Here is a 10,345-nt window from a genome sequence, read left to right as displayed (position 1 = left end):
TTGTCCCGGGTCGTAAGGACTAATGGTGTACAATCATAACCACGGACTTATCCTCTCGATTAATGATAACCACTTGGAAAGTCCGAGGGAGGGTTGTTCGGTATAATCATCATATTACTACCCATCTGTATGTTTGGACATCTCTATGTCCTTACCAAGAAACGCAGTACACAACATCACAGATGCTAGTCTCGAGCTCAAGCGACATTTATCCATGTTTTAGGTTGCTGAATCGACTAGGAACGAATTTAGATCATATAGTGTTTACAAACGAGTTTCAACATCGAATTACGATTCATTTGTATTAAAGTATAATCAAGGTCTTTATCTATGTTTGATAACATAGGTATACAGATAAAGAAATAACAAACCATGAAATAATGAATTATATTAAAATAAAGATTGTTTATTTCACTTTAGTCAATAAAATCCCTAGCCAACAATTGACTTGCAGGACATCTCCTCTAACACTCTTCTCTAGGGGAAACGGGAAAAGAAGATGGTTTTTTTAGGCTGGCAACGGTGAAAGTGCCAGATCGTTTGAGTTGGCTTCCTGGTTTAGAACCAGAATGCCGGAGCCAATGCTTGAATAATTGTTCTTGTTTAGCTTACGCATATGATGCTGGCATTGGGTGTATGCTCTGGACCGAAAGCTTAATCGACGTGCAGAGGCTTTCTAGTGGTGGCACAGACTTGTATATTCGACTAGCAAATTCAGAACTAGGTATGAATTCTCCTCTTGCAAGAAAAAGACTTAATTTTCATCTCCATTGATTCAGCTTATTGCCCGGGAATATTAAGTTCTAAGCATATTTAGTTGGAAAGTCAATTTTCTCTATACTTTTCACTGTCTAACTTTTAGACTAGCATAGATGAACTCAAGAAAGTTCGTTCCCTTTATCTCTCTTAAACTTTTGCAGGTAACATTAAGAAGAAATATCACAAAGCAATTATTGCAGCTGCAGTAATTCTAGTTTTGATAATTGTTCCTTTATGTGCATACTTTCTGTGGAAGTATAGAGGTATTTATTTAAATAATTTAAAAATCAGATCAACTACAAACATCGAGTTATTGATTAGATATCAATTCATAAAAAGTCACTTGGCGTATATTTTTTTTTATGCACATTCATAGCAGGAAGCAAGCAAAGTGCAATCCGAGGTGTGGAGAAAGATCCACCCAGCCCCTGGTATACAGCTGAAACCTGGCTCAAACATAATGTTTTTGGAGCTAAGCTGGAGGAGTTGCCTCTATTTGAATACGGGGCACTCTCAAATGCGACAGACAGCTTTGACATACACAATAAGATAGGACAGGGAGGCTTTGGTCCAGTCTACAAAGTATATAAACTTTGAAGTTTTTATAATGTGTTGATCAAGTAATTAAACAATTGGTTGGTATATAGGGGCTGCTAGCTAACGGACAAGAAATAGCAGTTAAAAGGCTTGCGAGTTCCTCCAATCAAGGGGTGCAGGAGTTGATGAATGAGGTTGAGGTGATCTCTAAGCTTCAGCACCGGAATCTTGTTAGAGTGCTTGGTTGCTGTGTGGAGCGTGAAGAAAATATGCTTGTTTATGAATACATGCCAAATAGAAGTTTGGATGCGTATCTCTTTGGTGAGTATTTGATGCATAGTTTTTATTTGGTGCTACATTACCACTTACTTGAATATTCCTCACTTGTGCTATCATCGATGGATTTTGTTAAGATTCTTGTTCTCTTGTTTAGTGTTTCATGAAATCTTGGACTGCATTCAAATTTACAGACTCACATAAACAAGGGTTTCTTGATTGGCGACAACGTGTGATCATAATCGAGGGAATCTGCCGAGGTCTTGTATATCTTCATAGAGACTCGAGGTTAAGAATCATTCACAGAGATATAAAACCTAGTAACATATTACTAGATGAAGAGTTGAACTCGAAAATATCTGACTTCGGAATGGCGAGAATTTTTGGTGGAAAAGAAGATCAAGCCAATACAACAAGGGTTGTTGGAACATAGTGAGCATTTACATTACTGCTTCATTCTAACAATATTTCTTATGTGCTTGATTCTATCGCTTATGGTGAATTCACATTATGCAGTGGCTATATGGCCCCTGAATATGCATTATATGGAAGATTCTCAGAAAAATCAGATGTCTTTAGCTTTGGAGTTCTGTTGCTAGAGATTGTAAGTGGGAGAAGAAATGCTAGCTTCCAATATGACGAGCAAACCCCCAGTCTTATAGGATATGTAAGTTTTTTTTGAAAATTCCAGAATTTCACTGAATAAAAAAAAATTAAATGTCACATTAGTAAAACAAGTGTATGTTTTTTTTCTAGAGAGATTAGTGTATATTTTAGTTTTAACAAAACTAGAAAATTTTAGTTTAAACAACACAAAATAAACTTTTATACTCTTTAGTTAGAATATCCCAGTTAAAGTACTTTTCCAGCTAATGTATTACGGTAGCTTTGGGAGTAAATAATTACCTTTTAATTTCAATATCACTATTTTATATGATAAAGGTTACCCATTAATTATCATATGGAGGAGTATTTCAGGATAGACATATATATGTAAACGCAATTTAAATCGGGTTTTTTACCTTGAATATTTGCAGGCATGGAAATTGTGGAATGAAGGAAAGATTGTTAAGTTGATTGATCTTCTTTTAGTGCATGATTCACCAATGGAAAAAGAGATTGTGAGATATGCAAATGTAGGTCTGTTGTGTGTTGAAGAGATTGCTAAAGATAGGCCAAATATTTCTACAGTCCTATCTATGCTTAGTAATGAGATTGCAGAGCTTCCTCCTCCAAGACAACCTGCATTTACTTTGAATCGAAGGACTCCAGAAAATGAAAAGAGTTCGCTCAAGTGTTCTTTAAACGATATCACCTTGACTATAATTGGAGGCCGGTAAGAATTGGTACTCCTCAAGCACTATACATCGTAAAGTCCGATTAATTATTGTGGATAATCTTTGTGTCCTATATTGATGCACATCATTATCATGGTGTCTTTAGCATTTCATGTCTGCCTGTACGAGACCTTGCTGTCATTACTTTTGAGCAAAAAGTTTGCATGCCAAAGAAAAACAATAAGTAAATGACAAACTATTTACTCAAAAACCATGTTAAAGCTTTGTATCAAATTCAGAAAGCAAGGTATGTGTACTCTCCTTCAGACTTGGAAAAACTTGACTAGGAAGAGTACTACTTCTCAGAAGCTACCATTGATACAACTAATGAGAATCATCAACAGTATTTCTACAATAGGTGAACCGAATTCATGGTAGAGCAACGATGCCAGTTAAAACTCAAATTAGGGGGGCCAATTCCCATATCTTGATTGTTCCATCGTCACTCGCAGAGGCAAGACGCATGTTATCCTATATTTGTGGCAGCAAAGTGAGGTTTAAGATATTTGAGATTGAGAAATATCAAAACGCATGATAATTAAGGTTCATTACATCATATTCAGCATGGAAGATCTATATTTCGTATCCAATGATTCAGAGACATCTATCAACACATACAATTAGGTAGGCATAGATTTTCAGGTTTTTGAAACAACTGATTTATCTCGGCCTAATAACTCCAGTATGAAAATCTTCATTTAAGGAATATAGTTAATAGTATGACTCGTTAACCTTGGAACTCCAGTGAACTGAGTTTATATCCTTATTATGAGCATGGTCCTTCTTCAGTAGCAATTTATACGCAGGTTCATCTAACTGTATAATATCCAGAAAAAATAAGTATTGTAAAAAAATGAAAGAGGTATAAACATTACCAAGTCCGACTAATGTAACCTTCTACAGACAAATATAAATGTTTGATGTTAATGCCAATGACAAATCATATCTAGGACGTACAGCATTTCAATTAGATAGCTGTGAGTTAACCTAAGAGTAGTGGACATGATGATTTTATAACCTATCACACTCCAACAAGGCAAGCGTACATGAAAGTTTCATCAAGTGGATATGGTTACATAATATAAGAGAGTAAAGATATAGTAATTCACAGAGGATCTGCCCTTCTAGTTACAACTTTGCTGGAGCCAGACGGTTTAGACAGGCTTTGTGCCATTTTGAGGTTTTGTATGATACAAGTTTTCGTTTAACAGATCTTCTTGCTTGATACATAACATGTTTCGAGGCCTTTCATCGCATAGAAACTCAGTTACTAGAAATGAGGACACAATTTCTATTCATGGTAGCAAGGAAGTTAAAATGGAAATACAGAGAATTAATCAAACGCATAATTGCTGTATTTATCCAAATATACCGATCTATCTTCATTCTCAATAAAGAAACATATAGCACCGTCAGCTGCCCCAGTGCAAATTATTTCCTCCCTGGAACATTCACCTCTCAAAATGAGATCAGGCAAGTCTAATACATTGGAATAAATGAAATGACAAAATTGGCTAAAAAATATAGGAAAGTTAAAAGGCCTAAAAAGAAGAAAGATAAATTTAAACAAAATATTGCTACCTTGACCAATGGGCAGAAAAAATTGTTTGGTCGTGATAACCAGTTAGAGTACATAAATGTGTCCTGACAAAATGTGAAAAAAAATATGAAACCAAGATGTATATAAACTTACTAGAATTTTAAAAAAAAGAACAACAGACTACACAATTTTGATGCCAAGAAGGAAACAAATGAGCCGTGAGAGCAAAATGAAAGGCCATCTGAAGCAGTTGTGCAGGTGAAGGATCAAATGCATATGGAGAAGCATTGCTAACCCAGGGACATTTCTTTCTCCATACCGCATCGTCTCAATGTCAATACTCCATATATTAATGGTTTGATCGTCGCTGCAAAATCAATATTACTGTGTTACTTCTAGTATAACAACTATGTTCGTACAGGAATTACTTACAAGACGCAACCAACATGCTGGACATGTAAGCATAGAAACGAAGAAAAAAAATCCATGCATACCTGCAGGCGACGATTTTGTTTGCCCTGCTATTAAAAGCTAAGGCCCGGATTGTATGTCTGCTCCCACTTAAAGATAAAAACAGTTGTACCAGATTTTAAAAAATATTTCACAAATTTAATCAGTAATAATAAATGTTCAAGTAAATAATTAAGACTACTTAGAAACTTTATAACCCAGTGAAGTGCAGTAGATGAAAGCATTAAGAGAAGAAGCAAATAAATTACAAATCAAAATCTCTGGATATATTGCAATCAAAAATTGGGTACGTAATCAAGCATTATAGGATTTAAAAGGAATCAATGCCTTTATACAAGTGATTAAAAATCATCAAGCATTTAAAAATCTTCAGAATAAAGTATACCAATTAACATGGATTTCTGAGATCCAATTTATGTCTTTCAAGCGATGGTTTCGGTTGCTAACAGCATAGCACCACCGGACCTTTTGTGTCAAGTAATACCGCACAGATCAAGAGTTTTCTAAGTTAAAGCTAGTTTGATAGATTGTGCATTATGCCCATTAATATCCCACAAGAAGTTCTTTTGTGCAAGCCAGGATAATGAATCACAGTTACTTTGCTGTGAATATTAATCTGCAATGAGTTTGTTTAAACATAGAGAGCAGATTCCGAAACTACCTGTTACTTTCACCTAGAGTTTGCACACAATCCCAATTAACCATATCCACATCCGGAACCCAAATCTACAGCAGTTAGATATGTCTCATCAGCATTAATGTTGATAATGTGGACTAAACAGAAAGATCAAGCAAACAAAGATTTTCAGATATTCGAATATTTTACAACTTGATAGCTCTATTTTTACCACATATACCTTGATAGTATTGTCAAAGCCGCATGAAAACAGAATATCCTTCAATGGATGCCACTGGATCGTTTTAACGCATCCTGCACTATCTACCACCGGTGATGCATTTTCTTTCCTAAATACTGATTCTACCTTCCATATCCATATCAGTCTCCAAGGGACACAGGTAGCGAGCAACACGCCAGATGCATTCAGGGAGACACTTACTGGTACTTTGTCAGAACGCTGGATGTAAGTACACAAATAGCATAGATTAAAGATGCTAGAGAACAAAGAAATCATTGCCAGCACACAGCCCCACGATAGGATGTTTCATTTGATCAGACCTTAAAACCATTTATGGTTCTGAATCTTCCTTTGAAACTCTTCCAAATGTATGTCGTGCCATCAATACTTGATGTTGCCAGTAGACCGCCAGATGCCACCCAGGCACAAAATATCACAGTTGAATTATGCAGCTGTGGCAACACTTCCTGAATAAACAGAATCATTAAAACCAGAAACTCTACTTCATTCACCTTATATTTTTCATCCATATAAAAAATAGACAATTTTCAAACTCCTAACCAAAGTTACCAATTAACTGCATCTAACACTAAAATAAAGTACTTTGTTTTTCAAACCCAAAAACACCTCTGTGTCACCGAAGTTCATCATATGATTAGAAGAGATAAATGAGAACTTATTGCGTTCAAACTCCTTAAAATGAACCTTGCACTGAAAAGAGCCAGTAGTGGTGTTCTGTTCCCAAATGAGTACTTTTTTGTCGGCTCCACATGAAGCTATCATGGCGGGGACACCGTCGACTCCTGTGGCTGGATTCCATGCAACACACCAAATCCTATCAGTATGGCCTCGAAGCGTTTCAATTTCTTTCAGCTCGAAAGTCCTATCCGCGAAATTCATCTTAAGAGGAATGGAGCTTGGAAATGAATTCGGCGAGATTTGATCAAGAAGAATTCAACACCATAAAATGGAGATTCAGAGGGCGAATCGGAGAAGAAGCTGAAAATTGAGTAACCGCCTTAAGCTGTACTCTGCTTCTAACTGAGTAACTACTAACTGCTTCCAACGGTATTTCGTTTATTTGACTATTTAAAGAGGTTTTTTATTAATTGATTATTGTTATTAATTTGAAGGGAAAATTATAAATTATTTGATTTTAATTCATAACTTGGAATTTTTTTAAAAAAAAAAAATTGGCCGTTTATATCATAGTGATGACTTGGCAACAAGCAAATTAACAATTTCCGACATCATGTCAACAATGTCTGGCACCACATCATCACGCAAAAAAAGGTTAATACTACAAATTTTATAATTTTTCCATCTGTAATCATAATTTTAAATATTAATTTTTACTATAAAATTAGTATTAAGAGTATTAAATTTTCGTGTGTATTTTTAAAGATTTTAGTATTCATGCGATAAAATTAAATCAAATTTTTTTAATTAAAATGTGGTTCGTTATAATTTTGTGTGGATATTAATCAAGTTATATTACCACGAAACATGAATTTTCCATTATATTTACAAAGATATTATTTTTAGTTTTTATTTCTTCCAATCATTCTTAATAAATATTAACGACTTTTTGCACGCGTTGGTGTTGGTACGTATATGTGATTTTTTTTTTTTTGTGTTATTTTTAATTTAATATTTTCTTATAATAGTTTTTTACATTAGAAATTATATAATCATTTAAAAATTCAAAAGTTTTTGATAAAGATTAAAGAAAATATTTTAGTAGTTTTAAAATTTTTGGAAAGTAAATAGGATAGTGATAAGATAATACATAATTTACAAAAATAAATTTTTATAATATTTTTTATAAATGAAAATAGAGTACTTTATAATTTTAAAAGAGTATTGTTAGTATTTTAAAAAATTCATCATGATAAAAAGTTAGTTATCTTATCTGCATCAAAATTAATAATATAGTATCATATACAATTTTATATAGATTAAAAAATTAATGTAATACGGTCTTATGGGCTTATAACCGTAACAAGTGTTGATCTGATCCATAACTATCATGAATAATAATATTTTTGACTCGCGTGATCATCTCATATGAGATTTTGTGTTAATTTTAGTGAAAATTGTATTTTTAGACCAACTATTTAATTTATGTTGAAAAATTATTTAAAAATGTGTTAAATATTTGTGTTGAAAATGTGAATGTTGAATGTTGAAAATTAGGTAAAATTAGGTGTTGAATATTGAAAATTAGTGTGTGATGATGTAGGTAATGATGTATTTTATTTTTGGATTATTTGTAAAAATTTTCTATAAATAGATCTCTCATTTGTGAAGAAAATCACAATTGAGTTGAGAGAAAAATATTATAAAGTGTGTAGTGTGATAATTTTAAGAGTTTGAGATTTTTACTTTTTACCGTAAATTTTTACTTTTTCACAACACGTTATCAGCACGAAGCTCTAAAAGTCCTCCATATTTTTCCAAGCTCCGAACAGAAGAAAAAGGTAACAAAAGTAATAATATTTATTTTACTGTTATTTATTTATTGTTTATATATGTAATATATAATATAATGTTATTGTTAGAAATAATAAAAATAATTTTTTCAAAAACTTGTTATAAATCCTGGGAGGATGTTAAGACGACATCCCACACTCCCGGTAAGGGATACGACAAGTATAAAAGCCTATAAGGTTTTTTAAACAAAATAACTTATGACACCTAATTATAATAATGTGATATGATATACATAATTATTTAAATATGACTAATATTATATACACCATATTATTACCATAAAATTATACAAATACATACATTTATTTTCTTATACACCAACGGTAATAAACGGTAACAAAACGGCTAGTTTTTGCTCTATAAATACAATCTCACAAATACATTCAATCACTCCAACTTTCTCTTCTTCTCTAAAAATTATTCTTCATCAAATTTTCGAAGAAAAAAAGAAGATGGCTTTCACGAGGTTATTTTTAATTATTTTGGTTATCATACTCACCAGTCTTGTATTTATCGGAGAATATCCTCCTCGTGTGTTTTCTTTATTTTTACGAATACTTGTACTTGTTGTTTATCCATTACTTTGTATTGCAATATTCATTAACTAATAAAATGCATCGTAATTTTTAGTACCACCATGGCAAACTTGGCAAAGCTCGAATTCATCGCTCTTGATATTACTGGGAAAAACTATATGCCATGGACTCTTGATGTAGAAATGCATCTTGAGTCATTGGGTCTAAGCGAGACCATTAAAGAAAATGGTATATCTTCATCACAAGAAAAAGCAAAAGCTATAATATTTTTACGACGACACCTTGATGAAGGTTTAAAATGTGAATATCTCATCGAAAAAGATCCCATGGCTCTGTGGAAAGGATTAAAAGAGAGATTTGAACATATAAGGGAAGTTATACTTCCGACCGCCCGTGATGAATGGAATATGTTAAGATTCCAAGACTTTAAAAAAGTCAGTGATTACAATTCAGCGATGTATAGAATAATCTCGCAGTTAAAATTTTGTGGACATGAGGTTACAGAATCGGAAATGCTTGAAAAAACATTTTCCACGTTTCACGCATCAAATATAACACTACAGCAACAATATAGAGTGCGTGGATTTGCGAGATATTCTGAACTCATCGCCTGTCTTCTTGTGGCGGAAAAGAACAACGAGCTATTAATGAGAAATCATCAGTCCCGACCCACTGGATCAACAGCATTTCCAGAAGTAAATGCTGTAAGTAAAAATGAATTTAAACCTGGAAACCAAAATCAAATTCAAAGACAAGGTTTTGGTCGAGGTCGAGGTCGAGGTCGAGGTCGTGGACGTGGACGTGGACGAGGAAGTGGTCGTGGTCGTGGACGCGGCCGTGGTTTTGAAAATAATCGAGATAGTTATTTCTATAACTCATCTCAAAATAACGTCCCAAACCATCCACAGAAAAGGCATCAAGAAAACATGAGTGTTAATGAAAATCACTCGAAAAGATTTGAAAGTTCTTGTTTCAGATGCGGTACTCCAGGACATTGGTCTCGTATTTGTCGAGCCCCTGAGCATCTTTGCAAACTTTATAAAGAATCGATAAAGGGGAAAGAAAAGGAGACCAACTTCACTGAGCGAAGTGACCGTTTGAGTGATTCAACTCATTTTGATGCTGCTGATTTTATGAATGATTTCTCTGGAAATGATCAATATGTTGGTGGGATAGAAATGAACAATATTGATGCTGCAGATTTTCTCAATGATTTCTCTGAAAATGAACAATATAGTGGTAGAATATAAATGTACAATAATTTATTTTTCATGTATTTATATGATAATGTTTTATTGTACAATTATGATATGTGTTATATTTAAATATGTATTGTCATTAATTTTTTTTCATTGCATATTTTTTGAAGTTCAAATATGGAAAATGCTATGAGCAAAGCTGAAGTTTGCATACCCGATAGTGGTACAACGCACACTATCCTCCGAGATAAAAGATATTTCTTGGAACTAAAACCAACAAAAACAACGGTGAATACAATATCAGGTCCTGTAGACTTGATTAAAGGATGTGGTAAAGCAC

At 33.5% G+C, this 10,345-nt stretch overlaps 2 protein-coding genes across 2 annotated transcripts; one reads left to right on the top strand and one right to left on the bottom strand.

Annotated features, from left to right (window-relative positions):
• Positions 1-468: 468 nt before the first annotated feature.
• Positions 469-3,069, top strand: LOC140977715 (G-type lectin S-receptor-like serine/threonine-protein kinase At1g11330; the record flags this gene model as incomplete). Its single annotated transcript, XM_073442458.1, has 7 exons — positions 469-724; positions 921-1,022; positions 1,136-1,341; positions 1,407-1,617; positions 1,767-2,004; positions 2,089-2,239; positions 2,610-3,069. Coding segments are annotated over 7 exons (1,467 nt in total), but the record flags the coding sequence as incomplete, so codon positions are not given.
• Positions 3,070-3,273: 204 nt separating this feature from the next.
• Positions 3,274-6,812, bottom strand: LOC140976853 (protein CIA1-like). The gene is made up of 10 exons (XM_073441219.1): positions 6,483-6,812; positions 6,098-6,244; positions 5,778-5,996; positions 5,582-5,646; positions 4,944-5,009; positions 4,745-4,816; positions 4,491-4,553; positions 4,282-4,351; positions 3,642-3,725; positions 3,274-3,380 (listed from the first exon to the last, which is right to left on the bottom strand). The coding sequence occupies exons 1-10, from the start codon at positions 6,675-6,677 to the stop codon at positions 3,309-3,311; spliced, it is 1,053 nt and encodes a 350-aa protein (XP_073297320.1). The 5' UTR covers positions 6,678-6,812; the 3' UTR covers positions 3,274-3,308.
• Between the last annotated feature and the right edge of the window lie 3,533 nt (positions 6,813-10,345).

The sequence above is a fragment of the Primulina huaijiensis genome, chromosome 5 (assembly GCF_012295235.1).
Source record: "Primulina huaijiensis isolate GDHJ02 chromosome 5, ASM1229523v2, whole genome shotgun sequence".
In the NCBI taxonomy this organism is placed as follows: domain Eukaryota; kingdom Viridiplantae; phylum Streptophyta; class Magnoliopsida; order Lamiales; family Gesneriaceae; genus Primulina; species Primulina huaijiensis.
Note: the sequence above shows the minus strand (reverse complement) of the source record. Positions and strands in the feature narration are given on the sequence as shown.

Excerpts from the sequence above, each read along its gene's own strand:
- LOC140976853 (XM_073441219.1), bottom strand. The coding sequence starts at position 6,677 with ATGAATTTCGCGGATAGGACTTTCGAGCTGAAAGAAATTGAAACGCTT. Across the intron at positions 5,997-6,097 it reads GAACCATAAATGGTTTTAAG|CGTTCTGACAAAGTACCAGT; the intron begins GTCTGATCAAAT and ends ACTTACATCCAG. Across the intron at positions 3,381-3,641 it reads CAGTTCACTGGAGTTCCAAG|GATAACATGCGTCTTGCCTC; the intron begins GTTAACGAGTCA and ends CCACAAATATAG.